The sequence below is a fragment of the Crinia signifera genome, chromosome 8 (assembly GCF_055691185.1).
Source record: "Crinia signifera chromosome 8, ASM5569118v1, whole genome shotgun sequence".
Lineage (NCBI taxonomy): Eukaryota > Metazoa > Chordata > Amphibia > Anura > Myobatrachidae > Crinia > Crinia signifera.
In genome coordinates this window covers 108,105,429-108,127,560 of record NC_139224.1, presented here as the reverse complement: position 1 = coordinate 108,127,560, position 22,132 = coordinate 108,105,429, and the positions used below count along the sequence as shown (strand labels likewise).

The 22,132-nt window shown below is 44.3% G+C and overlaps 1 protein-coding gene across 2 annotated transcripts in view; it reads left to right on the top strand.

Annotated features, from left to right (window-relative positions):
• The window catches only part of LOC146027067 (ferric reductase 1-like), a 76,188-nt gene that overhangs the window by 44,080 nt on the left and 9,976 nt on the right, over positions 1–22,132 (top strand). For both annotated transcript variants that reach the window (XM_083158068.1, XM_083158069.1), the window contains exons 4-10: positions 1,440–1,531; positions 4,573–4,636; positions 4,766–4,954; positions 7,052–7,150; positions 7,630–7,783; positions 10,365–10,475; positions 10,703–10,815. In XM_083158068.1, coding sequence (XP_083014194.1) covers positions 1,440–1,531; positions 4,573–4,636; positions 4,766–4,954; positions 7,052–7,150; positions 7,630–7,783; positions 10,365–10,475; positions 10,703–10,815 — 822 coding nt within the window. The remainder of the gene's footprint in view (positions 1–1,439; positions 1,532–4,572; positions 4,637–4,765; positions 4,955–7,051; positions 7,151–7,629; positions 7,784–10,364; positions 10,476–10,702; positions 10,816–22,132) is intronic.

Here is a 22,132-nt window from a genome sequence, read left to right as displayed (position 1 = left end):
CCTTAGAAAAATGTATTAAAATTGCAAATCTGCAAAAAAAATGAAATTTTGAAATTTCACCTACACTTTGTTTTAATTCCTGTGAAACACCTAAAGGGTTAACAAACTTCCAAAATGCTGTTTTGAATACTGTGAGGGGTGCAGTTTTTGAAATGGTATCATTTATGGGGGTGTCTCACATACAAGTCCCTCAAAGTCACATCAGAACTGAACTGGTCCCTAAAAAAATCAGTGTTTGAAATTTTCTTGAAAATTTGAGAATTTGCTATTCATATTGTAAGCCTCCTAGTGTCCAAAAAAATTAAAAGGAAGTTGAAATAATGATGGAAACATAAAGTAGACATATGGTCTATGTTAGTTATTAACTATTTTGAGTGGTATGATTATTTGTCTCACAAGCAGAAAATTTAACATTTTGCAAATTGCTAAATTTTCCATTTTTTTACGACATTTTGGTATTTTTCACAAAAAACCACAGACTGTATCGACCCAAATTTACCACTATCTTGAAGTACAATGTGTCACGAAAAAACAATCTCAAAATCACTGGGATAAGTAAAAGCAAAAAAAAGTTATCCCCACTTAAGTGATACATGTCAGATTTGAAAAAAAGGGCTCTGTCAGGAACGCAAAAACTGGCTCTGTCAGGAAGGGGTTAATGTATAAATGTAAGAAAATGAAATAAAGAATATTGAATTAAAAAAAAAGATAATGTTCTGGGATGTAGTGTTGGGAGGTAGCTGAGCAATATATAAAGGGTCTGATTCAGAGGTGTAGTAGCATTGGACACAAGTGGTCATTGATTTAAGTCTACAAATGTATCTGAATCATACTGTGCATGCGTCCCAATGGTAACTGCACAAAGGGCCTAATTCAGACCTCATCACTGCTGGACCAAGTTTCAGAGGCCTGCGATCAGTTAGTCACCACCCAGACAGGGTGAAAAGGCCTAAATCTGGCTCTGGCTCACAGTATCTGCCCCACATGCTAAAAGAGGAGACACTTGATTTGCTCTGTTACAAATTCTGCTCCCAACTACAGATGGAGCGCCCCTAATCTTTGCAGGGGCTGGCGGTCGGATCACCAGCCCCATCCGGCCGCTGGAAGAGGATGCGCGTACACGAGACGCACGCGCATCCCCTTCAACCAGAGCTCCGGGGAACTGCCTCGGCTCCCAAAGCGGTCTCCCACCTCCCCGCTTTCCCCCCCCCCCCCTTAACCCCCTGTCTGTCTCCCTGAAGCAGAGACGGGCAGGGTTTGTGTCCCAGCCTGCACGGTAACTGCGACGCACGTGCATCAGATGGAGTGCCGGCTCACCAGCAGGGGCATTCTGTATAAATCAGCCAGGCTTATGTTTATGTATATTAAAAATAAAGATATTAGTAGAATAAAATCACAAGATTTGCTGAAACATAATCATCATATTTTCTCCTATGTAGAACTCGGCTGTCAGCCACACAAATAGTAATTTGAAATCATCTATCACTGCTTCATGGACGGCTACTGAAGGGGAAGGACCTGTACGCTTCCAGTATGTATATCGAAATTCGAACTGCGTTTCCTAATAAGAATATTATGCATTTTTATTTCCTCTGTTGAATATTCTCCAATATACTACCCAACTATTCTTTTTTTATCTTGCATACTATTTTTTTTAATTATCAGAAAAGAATGTTTCATTATGCATGCAATATTGTCTCCAACTAATCGCTCAGGTGAAGTTTGCTCTTTCCCAACTGAATGATAAGTAGGCAGAGTTGAATTGGCATAGCATGTTTTTCGTAATAAATAAATAAAGTGTTTTATATATATATATATATATATATATATATATATATATATATATATATATATATAGCCACAAAGAATGAGGACACTCACCGGTCTTCTTGAAAATAGACAATTTTTTCTTTATTTAGTCCATCTCACCAGAATAAAGTGCAAAGTGCATGACAGTGGGCCAAGGGCCAACGTTTCGGTCCGCCACCAGACCTTTATCAAGGCCGCCACTATCTCTTTCTAAAGTGCAGTGGGGGGCTTGATAAAGGTCTGGTGGCGGACCGAAACGTTGGCCCTTGGCCCACTGTCATGCACTTTGCACTTTATTCTGGTGAGATGGACTAAATAAAGAAAAAATTGTCTATTTTCAAGAAGACCGGTGAGTGTCCTCATTCTTTGTGGCTATACTAGTGGACTGGATTTGTCCAGGATTTCCTGAGCTGACACCCCGGCAGTCGACTGTGGTTGGAGGAGAGTGTGATCCCTACCTCTGGATATATATATATATATATATATATATATATATATATATATATATATATATATATATATATATATATATATATATATATATATATAATAATTTGTACATCCAAGAAAGACTCCTCCTCCATATGGATAAAACCAGCACAGGACTTCAGATTTTTAAATGTTCAAGAAGAAATGTATTTGGTCATGGCGGACCAGTAGATCACATGGCATGACAATTCAAATGACAACAAGACCATACTTTAATGACAACAAGACCATACTTTAGGCAATAAACAGCATAATTACTGTATGAGGCTTCCTTAGCCAGCGTCGCTGACGGCTGCCGTTTCGGTGCCGTGCACCTTTGTCAAAATGGAATGTGCAGTAAATAGTCAGCGAGAGATCTATTAAATAGTCATACTCCACTATTGACTATGGCAAAGGTGCACGGCACCGAAACGGCAGCTGTCAGGGACGCTGGCTAAGGAAGCCCCATACATTAATTATGCTGTTTATTGCCTAAAGTATGGTACGCTGTCTTGTTGTCATTTGAATTGCCATGCCATGTGATCTACTGGTCTGCCATGACCAAATACATTTCTTCTTGAACATTTAAAAATCTGGAGTCCTGTGTTGGTTTTATCCATAGGGAGGAGGAGTCTTTCTTGGATGTACAAATTATTATATTTTTGACCGGGCACGGACATTATTTTGGAAGGTGTTGTGCAGTGTAGTTGGATCCCTATATATTTTTTTTCACTGTGTGTCCAGCACTCCTCGCACTCACTTAATACCTTGCCCAGGTGCCCTCCTTGGTGAGCAATGTTTCACCCATAGATAGCAGCAGAAGAATAGGCATCACTCCGGGTCTTGCATAGCAAACAAATGTGAGTTTATTATGTGCTTAACGGTCTATGCCATTTCGGGCATCCGCCCTTCATCAGGACCAAACATGTTGTTTGGCCCTGACGAAGGGCGGATGCCCGAAACAGTGTATAGCGTTAAGCACATAATAAACCCACTTTTGTTTGCTATGCAAGACCCGGAGTGGCGCCTATTCTTCTGCTGCTATATATATATATATATATATATATATATATATATATATATATATATATATAGAAAGAAACAGGCTGGCACTCGAGGGTCTTTGCAGAAAATCAGTGTATTCACAGCAGGTGAAATCCAACGTTTCGGGGCTGCGCCCCTTTGTCAAGGTGTGTGATCACACACCTTGACAAAGGGGCACAGCCCCGAAACGTTGGATTTCACCTGCTGTGAATACACTGATTTTTTGCAAAGACCCTCGAGTGCCAGCCTGTTTCATTCTACATTGCCCTTACCTGACGGGCACCGGGGCAGTTGTTCCAGAGGAGTGAGTGCCGGACCGCATTGCTGTGTGTATATATATATATATATATATATATATATATATATATATATATATATATATATATATATATATATATATATAGTTGTTGTTTTTTTTTTTTTTCTGCCCCTGCCAACATACTTCTGTGACATCACTAACACCATACCGACTAACATTCAGGCCAATGAACCCAGGACAAAAGGAATAGCGTAAGTGGGCACTGTCGGGGGTGGGTTGTCAAGAGGAGCCACTTGAAGGATGGTTAGTCCCACACTAAAGGCGCTAGGAAATTTAAACAATCAGTTTATTAAACAATTAGATTGAATGATCATAAAATATTCTAATTAATAAAAACAAGATATCAAATGGAATAAAACAAGGTGGACACAGACCATAAAAATTGACAGTCCAACATTAAGCAATGTTCCGTTCCTAGAATGCCGTCATAGATGTCACTGTGAAAACAGGATTGTATATTACAGAGCACTTTTCAGAGACATACAGGTATTTTGACCAGTCCCTTTTGCCCTGTGACAAGCCATTCATGAAATGAAATGGTGAACTATCTGGACTGAGATTAAGAACACATGAAATAGTAGAAAATACGTTCTTATACCTGGTCCTCAGGACTCCAAACATGTTTTCCAGGTCTCTTTAGAGGATCACAAGTGAAATAATTAGCTCCACCTGTGGATCTTTAAAAATGTGTCAGTGAGTTATGAATGCACCTGTGCTCCTGCTTGGTTACCTGGAAAATGTTATCGGTTTGGGGTCCATGGGTCTGCATTTGAGAACCATTGCTAAAGAACAACAATGTCTAACAATATTAACATATAACATAACATAACTTAATGCTGCATAATATGTATTTTGCTGAATACAATTTGTAGCAACTCATAAATAAAAATAATACAGAAAAAATTACCGTAAAGCACTTTCTTTATTTTCAGAGCCACTATTTTGAGTAGTTACTCCTCCTTCTGGACTGGTGTGAAGAGTGAAATTATAGTTACAGTAAGTATATTAATACAGTAATACATGGTTGAGTTGTCATGGCTTGTTCTATGTAAAATTACATTTCAAGCATAAAAATGTGATTTGCACTGTGTAAGTCAAAATCTAATTGCAATGTTCTACTTACAGCTACAACAGATGTCTAATACCACATGTGGTTCTCAGAAGTATTGCCTAACTAGTCCAGAGAACTGCAGTCCCAGTGACAGCAATTGTCTGTTTATGTCAGCAGTTCCCTCTAGCAGTGGTTACGTATTTGAAATGAGCGGCGCAACATCAGGTTATGTGGCCATTGGTTTCTCAAATGATACAAAACTGGTAAGCAAGTGTTTTCATTTAAGTTTGTTCTGTTGAACTAAAGGTGTGTACACCTGAAGTGGCAAGGCATTCCAAATGCGTTTTGGATGCTACGCTACTGAAGAAGGATCTTAGGATCCGAAACGCGTTTGGTGTTCCTTATCTTTTCTGTTTGATTGCTTATACCCATTGGGACCGCAGGCTCATTTGTCACCTTGAACAGCACCACCAGTTCTGGAGCTGGATCTGTTCATTCCATATCTGACCATTGGAGGAGGAATATACCATTAAGGAATAGCCATTTTAACATTCCATAACTGGATGAACATATGCGGTGACTTTTTTTACCATAGTCACACTTATTTGGTATCCACCACTTTGTTTTGGGAACCTTATTAGCACTTTAAATCATTTTACCATTGTTTCTTTTTATCTGTTGTTAGGTGTTTTTGAGTGGCACCTTTTAATCTGATTGTTTAGCTGCTTTTAAGATTGTTGTGCGCACTATAATCACTGAGTCACTTTCTACTACCTTCCCAATTTTTATTATGTGCTATTTGGCCTATGACCAAATTCACTGTACACATTCTGTTGACATTCAAAAATGCCTTGCCTGCACAGTCTATCTCTACTTGCGATACCGACTACACGGGGCCACGTATCGGTATTGCATACAGGGATAACACTGTGAAATGTAGGCTAACTTACTATACGATTTTGACTATCTAGTCAAAATTCTAAGTCAAAATCGCAAAAAGTGTACACAACTTCATTTTGTTAAGAAACTACTAGAAGAAATACATTTCTTTTTAAAAATGCAGATCCATTTAGAAATATTGTAAACTGTATTACATAGCACCAATGTTCACTGATGGCGAGATTTACTAAAGGGAAAATGCCGTAAAACCCCCGTTATACGGCATTTTCCTATGTATCAATAAACGTCCGCAGCGTTTTCGCTTTGCCCTCTGGGTGGCGATACCCTATAGAAGCCTATGGGCTTCTTTCGCCGCCCGCCGTAAGCCGTCCGTGCGCCCACCCCCTCCCGTCCTCCTGTGATCATCTCCTCCCCCTGGTGTCACAGCCGGCAGGACATCCGGCTTCAGGGGGGAGGAGGAGACACAGGGGGACGCTGGCAGCCGCCGGTAGGTGACGGAGACCCCCGCAGCCAACATCACAGGTATCGCGGGGGTCTCCGTTACCGCAGCCCGATGCTGGCCGCATATGTTAGTACATATGCGGTAGCATCGCGGCGGCTGCCGTGCGAAGGGCGGAGATGTATGTTGATACATCCCGCCGTGAATGTCTGCTAATTTTAATTTGCATTCCTGGGCATGTTAATCCATGCTTTACTCTTTTTTTATTTATTACTTTATGGTATGTTTTATCAACATTTACAATTTGGAATGGAACATCCTCTTGACCCTGACCAACACTATACCTAGGCCACACTTTCTTTTTTGTCATTGCATACTGTATGTCGACATTTTGCAGGTGTTGAATATTTAAACCATTTGATCATAATGATGTTTACTTTTGACGGTCAACATCGTGCTTGCTGACATGGAGACTACTTATCCAGTCAGTGGAATACCTACATATTTGGCAGACCCCGTGGCGGCTTGGGGGAGAGGTGCCAGTGGGGCCTGTGGTGGGCGCCGATGGCTGAACTTACAGGCAACCCAGGCAGCAGTGAGTGCTGAGCTGGTCCAGCTCTGTGCATATCTAATGAGTGGGGACCCAGTGAAGTGCATATTGAATGAGCGGGTCCCCACCCCATGCATATGTAATGAGTGGGTCCTGCTCATTACATATGCACAGGGAGGGGACCCACTCATTAAATATGCACTGCACTGGGTCCCCACTTATTAGATATGCATGTAGCGGGACCAGCTTAGCACTCACTGCTGCCTGGGTCGTCTGTCAGCTCAGCCAGCGGTGCCCGTAGCCCCTTCTTGGGGAAGGGGGGAGCCTGAAGTTTTTTTTTTGGCTGGGGGGGAGAAATTGTCTATCTACGCCACTGTACCCAGTTTCCTATTTCTCAAATTTGCATGACAAATACATTTGTGTCATATAATTATGACAGCATGTTATATCTAATCAGATTGTATCTTCCAGGGAAATGCTGATGTTTATGTTTGCATCAAGTCTTCTGGACTTATTAAAGTACAACGAGCATATACCACGGGAGAAGCTGTTCCTATTATTACCAATACTGTGAGTAATATAGCCTGCAAACAGTTATATGCAGTCTATCTAACATTATGCCTCATATTACTTCATGTGCCTCTACCTATAGCATTTCTCGCTGACCACACTGCCCCGGCAGCAGTGCTGTTTGTAGCCCATAGGCTACAATGGAATACCGCCATCTCAGAATGGTGGTAGCTCAGGGATGCGATGCTGATACATCGGGCAACTTCGCATCCCCCATAGTAACATATGGGGGAAGCGGCTGGCGGCGGTGACGGAGGGATCGCAGCAGGGAACGGAGATTCCTGCTGCGGTCCCTCCTTATCCATTACAGCGATACTTAAAATTTGCAGCTAATCCCCAAAAACTGGTCTTTTCAGGGATTTAGCTGCAAATATTGTATGATAAATGTGCCCCTAAGCCTTTTATATGTATTACGCTGTCATTTTCTATTGACTGTAAACAGGTCTTTAACAAACATCTAACTTATTTTTATTTTGCAGAGCACTGCAGGCTCTATAGTAACATCTTACGTAAATGGGGTGTTAAAATGTTCATTCATCACACAAAGCGATATCATTCTACCTTCCCAACAACGATCCAGTGCCAAACCCAGCTACTACGTGTTTCTTGCAAGTGGCTCAGCTACAGCAAATGGTGAGTGATGTAGACATAGAAATTAAAAATGAGAAGTTGTTGTTATCACACAATTTGAGATTTTATTTGGTTTAAATAAATGCATTAACCCTTACTATGCCATGTTCAATCCCTTAAAGTGATCACCATACAGTTTTCCATCAAACTAAATTCCTTTCCCTACTATCTTCCTATCTTATGATGGATCATTGGACACATGTTTTGGATAATGGCTATTAAATTAGATTATTGTAACCTGGTTGTTAAGTATCTGACCTGACATCAGATAAAGGTCTGTGCAAATTAGCATGCAGTCAGGGTGGGGGAGGGGGGGGTGGGGTTAGGCACTAAGAATCTGAGGTTAGGTGTAGGTGGCATGGAGTGAGGGTAGGGGTTAGGCACTAGCAGAGAGGGTTAGGGATGGTTAGGGTTAGGTTGCTGCAAGGAAGGGTAAGGTTAAAGGGGAAGGGGTAGAGGGTTAGCTTACCTACAGAGCCCTGTGGGGATTCTCTTTATGAGGATGCCGGGGTGGATCTATCCTGACTGTTGGCATATCCTATATATCCCCAATCAGATTCTAGTTTCCTACTGTAGGTTAGAAAATAACAGCAACCAACTAAATGGTTGTTCTAGCCAACCCCAATGAATTTGTGTGACAACGGCGGTCAACTGTATTTGGAAAAGGGTCACTTAATACTATACTTTTTTTTCTTCTGAATAGCTCTTCCATCTGGTTATGGTATAGATGGTAGACAAAGTCTTGCTCGACAGTCACTAGGTTGACCACTATTGGTCGACAATGACTAGGTCTATACCTAGGACACTGGCAGAAGGTCGACACACACTTTATTTTGAAATCGTCAACGAATAAAGTCGACATACATTTTTATGTTTTTTGGTGTCTTTGTTGACCTATTTTGACGTGGACTCGGCACACAATTGCAGTGGTTCTCAAACTCGGTCCTCAGGTATTCCTTACTGACTGACACATTTGAAAAGATCCACAGGTGGAGCTAATTATTTCACTTGATTCTTTGAGGAGACCTGCAAAACATGCACTGTGTGGGGTCCAGAGGACCAACTTTGAGAACCTGTGCACTATTATTTTCTCACTCTATGCCCACTTGGGTAGTAAATTATTAAAAAAAACTCATGAAGACACATGTCCCGCTGCCGGAAAAATCATTTGATGGTCACTGACCATCGAATGATATCTCCAGATCATGCATATTCAGCAGAGACTGACTTCTAGTTGTGAGCTTTCGGCCAAAGACAGGGCGGGTGGCTGGCGTCATGTGACCTCCTGCCTGCAATCCCATGGGAACACCTTGATTTTATGGGGACGCCCAGTGGTGGAACTACCAAGGGTGCAGGGGGTGCAGCTGCTATGGGGCCCGGCGGCTGAGGAGGGCAAATGGACAGCAAGCACTCCCCTGCCTTTTCCTGCTCTGGCTAATGTGAGTGGGGGAAGTCCAGCGGGAAGCAGCACTTGCTGGCACCCCCTGTCTCCCCCCCCCCCCAACAACGTGTGTGAAGGGGATAAGCAGCTACCTGCACCTCCTTTGTCCTGTCTCCGCCCACTCAGTGTATGTGAGCGGGGGAGACCCAGAGGGGATTAGCACTTGCCGGCGCCTCCTGTCTCCCTCCACCCCCCCAGTGTGTGTGTGAGGGGGAGACCAAGCGCACTGTCTCCGTCCACCCAGCACAAGTGAGCAGGAGAGAGACTCAGTGGGGGAACAGCACTTGCCGGGGCTTCTCCCCCCTTTCCCTCATGCAAATCAGCAGGAGATCCAGCTGGGAGAAAAAGCACTTGCCTGCATGCTGGAGAGTATGAGTGGCATTCCCAGCGAGGCCTGGATCCATTGGTGAGTTAAGAGCTGATCTGTCCCTGTGCCTATTGTCCTGTGCTTATGCCTAATGTCCTCTCCTGTCTCTATTGTCCTGTTCTGTGCCTATTGTTCTTTACTTTCCCGACTAACCCAATTGTCCTGCCTGTACCTTTTGTTCTTTGCTTATGAATACTATATCCTATCTTGTCTCTATTGTCCTTTCCCTTTTGTCCTGTGCTGTGCCTATTGTCCTGTGCTTATGCCAAATATGCCTTGTACTGCATCATATCCATCCCCCTTTGCTATTTTGACCTCCATCCCCCACTGCCCTCATTCTGGTGAAGTGCTGGGGGCCCTTTCAAAGTTTAGCTATGGGGCCCACAAAGATGTAGTTACACCCCTGGGTACGCCCACAAAATGCTAGGCGTACCCATGAGTGACACCTGACTCTGCCGGCCCATGCCCCCGGGCCACCTCAGTCCGTGCGAACAGATCGGTGACTTAACAAGTGCCACCATGGGCTGTATTTTTGCGAGGACTGCAACCCGGTCTGAATCAGCCTCTTTAATACTACAAAATCCCTGACTACAATTGTACCTAGAAGAAATGTTGCACTTTGAAGGCAAAGGGTTTTTACACCAAATATTGATTTGATTTAGATTTCCCATCTGATCATTTACTTTGCATTTTTTTAACTGATATTGAAACAAGTCATTTGTAAAAGGGTGCTAGAACTCACTGCTGTCATTTAGATATGTTCTTTCATTTTCCAGACACTATGGCAGAATACAATAAGACAACCATGTCCAACAGTAGTGTTGACCTTTCAAATTTTCAGCAAGGCTTGTCACTGACTGAACAAAACTCTTTAACAATTGCTCACGGTGAGTATGTGTAATGATCTACTTTATCCTTTAGTAATATCTGAAAGTAATAAGCACAACAACAAAATAATACCCAAAGAGCTTGTTCTTTTTTTGTATTATTCTTAAACTGTTAATGATGTTTAGAATTCCTGATGCTAAAACGGCAATCTGCTTTTATTACATATTACTTGGAACGCACACATAGAGACTCCACATTCTAAAGTAATTGATCATCTGTTCCTCAGGTTCCCTGATGCTGATTGCCTGGATGACTACTGGTAGTATTGGGATGATTATGGCTCGTTACATGAAGAGTGCAGCTGGAAAACCATTCCTTGGGAAGGCTGTTTGGTTCCAGGTGAGATCAGATGGGGGAATCTATGGGCCTAATTGAGTCCTGATTGCAGGACTAATTTGTGCTCAAAATGGGCAAAACCATGCAGGGCCGGCGCAAGGCACCGGAGCGCCCCAGGCGAGTCGGGGTGGGGGCGCCCCGGTGCGGGGGGGGGGGGTGTACCTGTCCTGCTGCGGCGCTGTGTATTTAAATCTGGCGGCGGAGGCAGCGGGGGTCCCTGCAGTCCATTAGAAATCACGAGCGCTATCCGCCGGGCTATGCGGAAGCGCTTCTAGTGTGAAAACACTGGCAGCACGCTGATTTGCCTAGTGGTGGCGCCAGCCCTGAAACCATGCTGCACTGCAGATGTGGCAAATGTAAGCAGAAGTTAGATTGGGGTCATCTATTTTGTTTCTGTGCAGCGCTGTGTGCTAAACAATCAGAGCAATCTAGCAGAATGATCTCCTACACACATCGCTATGTGTGTAGGCCCCATAATGGAGAGAAAGGGGGTTAGAGAAATAGAGGGAGAAAGGGTGTCAAGAAGAGAAATGGGGAGAGAGAGTGTGTCAGGGAGACAGAAAGAGAGTGTTATGCGGCCGTGTGGCTACCGCCGCCTCCCCTCTCTGTCCCCAAGCTCCGGTGATACTCACTGTGCTGGAGGCTCAGGAACGGAGGTCAGCGGGGGCCATCTTAGCCCGGCTCCCTGCCAGGAAGCATTTGGGACATTGCTAGGCAATGCCCCGAGCTTCTGTCCTCCTCCCTGCTGCAGCCGCTGATGTCACCATTCAGCGGGGCAGGCTTTTTTAATAAATCCCGGCCAGACCAACTGTTTGACGCTGGTTATAGCATTGTACTACTCTGTCAGCATGTTCCTGGTTCCAGCCTTGCTCCAGCTCTGTGTCTTATGTCCTGCTGCAGTGTCCCTTTGCCTGAGCCTGCTTTGTACCATCTTCAGATAAGCCTGCAGTGTTTTCTTCTTTTATTTTGTTACATTACCATCTCTTCAGTGTTGCAGTTACCTGCACAGGAGTCAGACTTGGTCTGTTAAGGGTTACTCCCTCCTGGTGCAGGTAAATAGGGTTTAGTGATTTGTGCCATCGTCTATGCATTGTTGCACCTGCTATTTTGGTTTTGGGCTCATACCCAGGGTACATCTGTTCATTGTCGCATTTGTGGTTCTGTTCCCACATCTGGGTTCTCAGTAACTGGTTATTGCAGAATTCCAAAGTCTCTTGTAAGCAGCCTTGTACCTCATAAGACCTGGCGGCACTGGTTTGGGCTGTTCCTAATTTGGCCCCACAAACGTGGCTGTTAGAGGTGAAGTGTTAGCCCGCAGGAGGCCAGCAGGGGACCGGGTATGCACTGCTCCCGATCGTGCATATGTAATGATCGGGAGCAGTGAATATATGAATATGTAATGAGCGGCTCTCGGCTCCCGGCCCCCTGCTGGCTGTTATGTGTAAAAAATTAAATATATATTCATGTGCTTTAAGCATATTAATAAAAATAGCATGCCCGTTCAGATAATAAAATTCCTGATTTTTTTACACCAAATAAAAAAAAAAACCTTTATTTTAAAAGTTCACATTCCAGTTCACCATAAAAAGATGGCGTTTGCTACACGGTGACACACGGCGAAAATCACTTAGAAAGCAATTCGCCATCTTCTCATTGAATACACTCACGGCGAATCACATTGAAAAACCCATTGAAAAACCACAGCGAATTGCAGAGACTATCAGACAGCGAATTGTCCATCATTCACTGTTCCCAGACGGTGAAAAGTGCACGTTGAATAGGGTGATTTGCTTTCTGACACAAAAAATCACCTTCCAATGCGAAAATAGCATTGCACGTGGTGCACCGACGCGACCGGCTTCCAGCAGGCGAGGAAGACGCAGGAGCTATAGCGCATCCACACACAGACGGCTGGATTCATACTACTTACCAGGGCGCTCTACACACGCCGCTGAGGTAACCGCTGGACTTGTCCAGCGGCTTTCTGTATCATCCATACCAAATCCGCACTGTGTTTTCAGTCTGATGGCACCAGCTATCCTGACTATGGGGTGCCACTGACATTTCTGACATCACGCATTGTAGGACAGGACATAGCTTCCCAATTGTTCCTACTGCACAATTCCTTAATAGCGCTATCATTACATAAACACTCCTGACTGGTAATATGACAGTACAGACATCAACTTATACACTGCGACCTATGTATACTATTTTCTGATTTCTTGTATATTACTGCCATCCATATTTACCTTCCCTGCGTGGAGAGTAAAAGGTTCCCCCATGGTACCAAGTGACCTATGATTTTACATAAACCAAAATTACCTATACATTGGTACAAAAACATAAATGAGGATCACTATTTGGGTACACTGAGGGAACATCATCTCCAAACATTACTTCACATATTTTTGCAAATAGCCTTTTAAGTTAACCATCTAAGCTGCTTGGATTCCATATATCTTTTTAATGCATATCTATTAAAAATTGTTCTTATATTCAGTATCAACCCATACACTATGGGTCTGTGATTGAAGAGTGCCCCAAAAAGGGTTTTTCTTTTTCTCCCTTTACCTCCCTTGGTACCAGCACATATTCTTGGTGTAAAGTCCCAGGCCAGGGGCAGGCAACGGTTCAGGAGCTTCGTAATGTCATCCGCCCGACTGACTTTTATCAACATGGATTGGCAACCTAGAGCAGTGTCAGGCATAGCGTACATCCAAGGTTCCCCACACTATGCACATATTGCCCCAGCCTGCACACTCTACCACTACCTGGCCAGCAGCAGCAGCAGGGCAAAGCAGTGCTGTGACTCATGGATGGAAAGGAGGTGGGGCCAAAATATGCACTATTACTAGATTTTAGGTAAAATATGCAATAACCAGTGAGAATGGGCAAAATATGCAAATGCATATGCAAATACGCAAATGCATATAATCCTGTCTCTACTAATAAGTATGGTGTGTCAAGTGATGAGCCTGGATACTGTATCTTACATATATTTCATTAGCGTGGGAACCATGTCCCTATCAGTCTCCAATTTTTGATACAATGTATGGAAAGAATATTTCACAAATAAACAGTATGTGTTGTCATCTGCGTTCACTTGGGGATACCCAGGGTCTTACATGCTTGCACGTCCATTGCCGAGAATGGGGCACACAAGCATCTCAAAGTGCGTGCACCCCATTCAGCAGATGGCAGTCGGCACACCGGGAGGCGCTCTGATTAGATCTACTCCATCTGTAGATTCTTATATCAACTCATCAATCGCTCCTGACACCTTGGTAAAACTGCAATGTGAAACACATCGGTGTTGATGTGTGTGCTATGTTCATTTAATGTCATATATGATATATTTATTTATTAACAGTTTCTTATATAGCACATACATATTACGCAGTGCTTTACATAGTATAGTTGAACATTCACATCAGTCCCTGCCCCAGTGGAGCTTACAATCTATATTCCCAACCACATGTACACGCACACACAGACATTCTAGGGTTAATTTTGTTGGGAGCCAATTAACCTACCAGTATATTTTTGGATTGTGGGAGGAAACCGGAGTACCTGGAGGAAACCCGTGCAAGCACGGGGAGAATATACAAACTCTGCACAGTTAGGGCCATGGTGGGAATCAAACCCATGACCTCAGCACTGTGAGACAGTAATGCTAACCATTACACCATCCGTACTGCCCTATGCTGTAACCTCAGGGCCGGCGCCACCACTAGGCAAATCTAGGCATTTGCCTAGGGCGCCGGCCACTGGAGGGCGGTATTTAGCCGCCCGGGTACCTGTCCTGCGGCGTATATGTGCATAAAAGCTGGCGGCGGCGGCAGCGGGGGGTCCCTGCAGTCAATAAGAAATAACGAGCGCTATCCGCCGGGCTATGCGGAAGCGCTTCTGTTTTGGAAACACTGGCCGCACGCTGATTGGCTGAGATTCAGCCAAACAGCGTGCGCCGTGCGGCCAGTGTTTCCAAAACAGAAGCGCTTCCGCATAGCCTGGCGGATAGCGCTCGTTATTTCTTATTGACTGCAGGGACCCCCTGCTGCCGCCGCCAGCTTTACAGGGCCGCAGGACAGGTACCCGGGTGGCAGACACCGGGGCGCCCCCACCCCGACTTGCCTGGGGCGCTCTGGTGCCTTGCACCGGCCCTGTGTAACCTATCACCGGCTGCCCATCCTCATATAACATATTTGTTTAAATTGAGAGGACTAATTTATTAGGGTTAGGTGACAGAAGCGATTGATCATTTGATATAAGAAGCTAATCTACAAGCAGTGCGCGTGTGCTATAAACTTCCAGTGTTTGCTAATTTTTAGAAATATACCTGCTGTAATACATACTGAAACCACACTGATACCTATCAAAGCAGATAATTAACTATATATTCCTCAACAGTGCACATTTTCCATTTCTCCACCCAGAATCACAATTTAATTTTGTCTGAATAATGAGTGCACCTGTGCACCTGCTAGGTAACCTGAAATCAGGGCCGTTTCTAGACAATTTAGCTCCCAAGGCAAAGAAATAAAGATGCGCCCCCCCCCCCCTCCTCCTGCCCCAAAGAAATTGGCGAGCAGTGCAATAGGGGGTGTGGGTTATTTTAAAAAGGGGTGTGGCTTAATATAAGGGCGTGGTCTAGCAGGAAAAAAATTACCTTACATCTTACTTTCGCAACCTGTCCAGACATTGGTTACCGCAGGAATTGTCATTGTCCTCCCGCACTTAAGTTGGCGGGCTGAAGGCCACATAGTGACATAAAAATATAAAGGCCCACACAGTGACCTAGTACGCCTCACAGATCAAGGCCAAACAATGACAGACTACTTAAATCATTATACACTATTTATCCATGATGACAATTACACATTACGCCGCACACTGTGATGACAGACACATTACGCCGCACACTGTGATGACAATTACATATTACGCCGCACACCATGATGACAATTACACATTATGTTGCACATCGTGATGACAATTACACATTATGTCCCACACAATGATGCCCATTAGACCCCACACTGTGATGGCAATTACACAATACTCCCCACACCGTAATGCCTATTACACATTATGCCCCACGCACCGCTGCCGTACAACTGATGCCGTTTACTAATATGCCCCCACAGTGCCAGATATGCCCCCACAGTGCCATACCTATATGCCCCCACAGTGCCACACATATTCCCCCACAGTGCCACACATATTCCCCCACAGTGCTACAGATATGCCCCCACAGTGCCACATATATGCCCCCACAGTGCCAGATATGCCCCCACAGTGCCACATATATGCCCCCACAGTGCCAGATATGCCCCCCCAGTGCCAGATATATGCCCCCACAGTGCCACATATATGCCCCCACAGTGCCAAACATATGCCCCCACAGTGCCAAACATATGCCCCCACAGTGCCAGATATGCCCCCACAGTGCCAGATATGCCCCACAGTGCCACATATATGCCCCCACAGTGCCAAACATATGGCCCCCACAGTGCCAAACATATGGCCCCCACAGTGCCAGATATGCCCCCACAGTGCGCCAGAAATGCCCCCACAATGCGCCAGATATGCCCCCACAGTGCCAGAAGCAGCACAACTCACTGTGGCCCTGGGTGGTGGTGCTGGGGAGGGGCGCGCATCGCGCGTCTCTCCTTCCCCTTCACTGTGTACCTGAAGCTGTCAGCCATTCATGCCTTGCGGGCTGGCTCCTGATTGGCTGCTGGCCTGCAAGCTCCTCTGATTGGCTGACAGCCCAGTGAGCGAGGGGAAGGAGAGACGGCATATATGTGGCACTGTGGGGGCATATCTGCCCAAACATTGCCCATATCCACAATTTAGCAGCAAGTAAAGATATTTTGAGATAAGAGAATATATGTATGTTGGTGTAGTTTGGTTTATGGCTTTGTGTGTAAGTAAAAGGATTTTGTATTGAATACAGTACAATACAGGTAACCAATAAAGTGACTGACAGAGTAGCTTTGCAGATGATGAAAGTCTGGCTCTCAATGTAAATAGAAGATTTAATCCCTGTACACTTGGGGTGTGGCGAGCGCAGCGAGCCCCGCGAGGGGACGAGGATTACTTTACATGTATTCCGCGTCCCCTCGCAGGGCTCGCCACGCTTCTGGCTCGCCACACTATATAAAATCAACTCCATGCGTAGTGGGGGATAGTGGGGGTATGAAAGGGTCGGAGGACGCGTTCCGCCGCCCCTCGCGGGACTCGCTGCACTCGCCACGCTTTGGGATCTCGTGGATACTGGGGGTGACACAAAACAATGCCAGAGGTGCTTGCATCACATGTCATAGTAAGCACCCATCACATCTCATGGCATGGGTGCTTTCCCAATGAAATATCGCATCGCATCGCATTTGGTGGCATGCGATCCTATGCGATATTTCATTGTATAAGCACTCCTGCGCAGTTAACATGGATATCGCATCGCATCGCACAGCACTATAGACGCTACGCGATGCGATTTTCCTACGCAGAATAGAACACTAAGCTATTTGCTTAGTGGGCAAAGTGATAATACACAAGTACCATTTTCCCTACCACATGTACACGCATATTCATTCATTCTAGGGTTAACTTTTGCTAGGAGCCAAATAACCTACCAGTATATTTTTGGAATGTGGGAGGAAACTGGAGTGCCTGGAGTAAACACATGCAAGCACAGGAAGAATATGCAAACTCCACACAGTTAGGGCCATGGTGGGAATCAAACCCATGACCTCAGGGCTGTAAGGCAGTAATGCTAACCATTACACCATCCGTACTGCCCCTACAACTGTTACTGGAGTCTACCTGGCAGATATCACGGCTGCTACAGCAGGACTACACCTTTACAGTGAGTGGTGAGTGTTGCCCTATCTCGTTTGGTAATACCTGCACCAATTATCACTCCACACGCTGGTTATCTCCTAACACCTAGTGACATTTCTACCCACACCTATGGTTCACCTTCATAGAAAGCTCCTCATAAGCAATTGGCAAATCCACCATCCACATCAGAAAAGATGGTTTTGGGGTAACAGCAAAGAGATCCTTGGTAATTTTAGACCCATCCCAACTCTATGAAGAGCCAGATGGACTACAGCTATATCTAATTTACTGGGCATTATTTAAGTAGGTAGAGTATACCGCTAGAGACATTGAGGTATATTCAATGCGCTGATGGCAAGCTATCGATGGCGAGAAGTATTCAACTCTCTCTCGTTCATTCGCTGTTTCCACCTTGCCTGATCCCTGAGGCGAAGTGAAAAGGCGAGTGTGGCCATTAAAAGGGCAGGGCTCGCCACAAAATGCAGCGTACTCGCTAATATGCTGCAAACATTGCTGGAAAAGGGGATGACATGAAGGTTTGACGACGAGAATGGCTTGTTTTCAGTGAGGAAAACACATCCTCGCCATACAAACCCCCTCGCCGAAGGCATTAAATACCGCCCTTTACCTTTTAATTAAAAAAAAAATCATGCTATCAGAGAAATTAAAGTGACAGTATTGTTTTATTTTATTTAATAGTATTATTTTTATTTGTGATATGTATTGAATAAATGTATTACTGATCTACCTCTCTCTAGTGCTCTCTCTAAATTGATTGCATCTTCTACCCCAGTATTCCAGCTACTTCTGGGAGCAGCACAGCTTCACTAGAATAATTTTGAAAATAATTGCTATTCCCTATAGAGTGGGCGGTGAGGATGTTGAGCTGCGGGCCGGGGGACGCGCCCATGGGAACACCCAGCATTTCATGGGCTTTCCCATGAAAATCACCCGGTGACGTGGGCACCAGGGGTGGGTAGCTGACATCAACGGATGGCCGATTCTCTAGAGTTAACCTCTACCATGAGGGTATCAAACAGCTCCTGTCCACCCGTCCACAGAATGAAAAAAATATATGTAACTGGTGTACAAGAGCAGGTGCCTGGCGATCGAGGAACATCTGTTCCTCCTGTTGAAACATGTAAATGTTGGCATACTAGGGTGCAACTGCTGACCCCATTGTGCACCCCCGAAGCTGAAAATAATGGTGATCAAACAAAAAGAAATTACGCTCCAAGGTTAAACTCAATAATTTGAGGAATAATTAATGATGAAATGTAGCACTATCTAAATGTTGAACAAGAAAATAATGCATAGCACTAAGTCCACCCATGTGGGGTATAGATGTATACAGACTAGTCACATCGACACAACACATCAAAGTCCCAGGGTGTACTACATCTAGCAATAACTTCAGGAAGCAAGGCCATATCTTTGAGAGAGGCTTTTTTATGGGATAAAAGAGCATGAAGCAAATAACAAAGAAGTTGTGTCACGGGCTGATACAGAGAATTTCTGGCAGCAATGATAGGATGCCTGGGGGGACTTCTTAGCATCCTTATATATTTTAGGGAGTTTGTATAACACATGTACCACAGGAGATGCAGTGTAAATGCGGTCACTGATTTTAGCAGGTATATCGCCAGACACAGCAGCTGATAGTATGTCCAAAAGTTCCTTCTAAAATATTTGACCATAGGGTTTTCAGGTAATATACAGTAGACAGCAACCTCATCTAGTTGGTGATACAGTAGATCTCTGTCCAGTAATCACTGGTATTTTGAATTGCTAGGGTTCTGCCCTTATCTGCAGGCCTAATATTAATGTCCTCATAGCCACCCAATTGTTTCAGGGCATTAGGTTCGGCCAGAGACAAATTTTTGGATGCCCTACTAGGTGCGGCTACAAATTTATTAACAGAGTTATCCAATAGACGGCCAAAGGTCTTGATTGATGGGTTGCTGGAAACAGGTTAAAACCAGAGGTAGTAGATAAAAAAACATTCTAACACACTCGGTCACACTTCGATCCTTGCATAGGACGATGTTGGTAGAACTTTTTCAGGCAAAGTATCTCATAAATCTGTGTTGATCACACCTCCAGTTGAATTGGTCAAAAAAAATTGTGGGCACATAAGTCCCCTATTCAATACTGCCATGGTCAGATAGATTAAAAATCAGAGTGCGTGGTGGATTGTGCCTTAATTTGCTTGTTTTGTTGGCCCCTGCGGGTGGACGGCCTCTTGTGGTGTGGCCCGAAACAGAGGCAGCTGTTGGTTAGCCGCTTCGCCAGATTCTGATATGGCAAAATCACTGTCACTTGTCTTGTTAGTTCAATTCTGATGACCAAGGGTGCCGGGATAGCCCTAGGCTTCAGCCCTGGTCCTAGGTTGCCCTGGAGGTGACCACTTTATATTAGGGGTCATCACTCCCAGGGAACTCAGCGATGGCAGGGTATTGCTATGGCCATAGGGGCCAACATAAAAGTGACCATAGGGGACAACATAAAAGTGGCATTACCTTCTTGGCTAGTGGAGCCTGGTGCTGGTTTTAAAATGATGGGGGACCCCTAAATTTTACCTCACATCTTTAGAACCAGGACCGGTATAAGAGCCCGGTGCTGGTTGATGAAATACAGGGGGGGCCTCAGTCATTTTTTTTCTGTATTTTTACAACCAGGACCGGCTCAAAAAGACCGGGGCTGGTTATGTTTGGGAGAGGTCCGGCATCCACCACTGACTGCACCTGCAAGCATGATGGACTGCTGGAGTGACTGATCCCCCCCCTCCTCTGCTGGCTTCTATTAGGTATGAAGACAGAAATGATAAATATATATATATATATATATATATATTTTATATATATATATATATAAATAATATCTTTAATATACTTTTTTTTATTTAAGTGTCATGCCAATGTCAGTATGCCAATGCAGAGCATTTCGACATTTGTCAGGTAATGGTAGTTACCCTCCCACTGTTTCCCCTCTAACCCTCCGTTCTCGCAGCCTAACCCTTCCTAGTGAAATACCCCAAACCCCCGTAACCTGTTGCCTAAACTACTCTCCCCTGCAGCCTACTGGTGCTGGGGTATAATATGTACCTGGGACACTTCAAAGTGGCATAATGTATCTTAGGGCCTGATTTATAGTCAAATGCAAAAGCACCGACAGCAGCGTATATTTCCAGCCACCTGCTCATGCCACTACTGTCCTTCCCTAGTGTATATCCATGTAATTAAATGTACATGGATTGAGACGTCTACTTTTAGCTGGGGTGTACCATTTTTTGCCGTTGTGCTTATTCAGAGGTGCAACCGGTGGCGGTGCTAGGGGACACCAGCCAAACTTTGCCTAGGGCATCAAATTGGTTAAGGCCAGCTCTGGCTGCAGCCACTACCTTTTGCAGGCGGTGGCGGGGAATGCCCTGAGGGGACAGGTGAGCGGCAAGGGTGTGTACAGTATGTAGGTGCGTGCCAGTACTGGAGTCACCACTGGCGCGTACCTACATACTGTATCGAGGTATGCCCGGAAATTTTCCAGGCATACCACCAAAGTGGTTAATATTGAAGCTGATCAATTGTTTCTGTATTTTAAAGTTTAACTGACACAGCTTATATAATATTATATTAGCTGGTCTTTGCTACCACAGGGTGTCTGCCTGATACACATACCACTTATCTTTCTGCACTATAAAATAATTCTTTATTGTTGTCTCCTTCTTATTCATCTTCTTATTTTTATTATTATTATTATTTTACTGTGGGTGCTTCTAGTCACAGAATGGGCCCAAAAAGATTAATACTGTAGTTTCAAACAATAATTGACTGTCACACAAGTATTTGTAAGAGGAATCAATGGTGACAGGTTACACATTGGATCATTGAAGACATGATTGCTCAAATAGCATTACATCTGCATCCAAATTCCATCTGAATTCCATTTTACCAGAGCAACAATTCTTCACCTGTGTCGAGAAGTAAAACAAAAAGTTATTCAGTGCCTCCAAAATACCATTTTATTAATTGTATTATTATTATTATTATTCTTAATATTAATAATAACCTTTTTTATATGGCACCACAAGGGTTCTTCAGACCCTAACAAAGTACATAAACCAATGAACAAAACAAGGTCCTGGTAAGAGGAGGAAAAGCACATGATAGAAGAGGGCCCTGCTCATGAGAGCTTACATTCTAAAGATGTGGGGCAGACAGACATGAGAGACACAGATGGGGAAGACAGTGAGCACTGAACATAGGTTAACAATGCGCTACAGCTGGGTTTGAAGTTTTGTAAAGAGGTGGAAAGTTTTTGATGAGGACAGGTAGAGAATTCCAGAGGTAGGGAGCAGCACAGGGTCATCTTTCCCACTGGGCTTGGTGGACTACTGCCCAAGAGGCCCACAAGAATTGGGGCCCCAGAGCATAGGCAGAGCAAATAAAAAATAAAACATTGATTATGGAAATAAGGT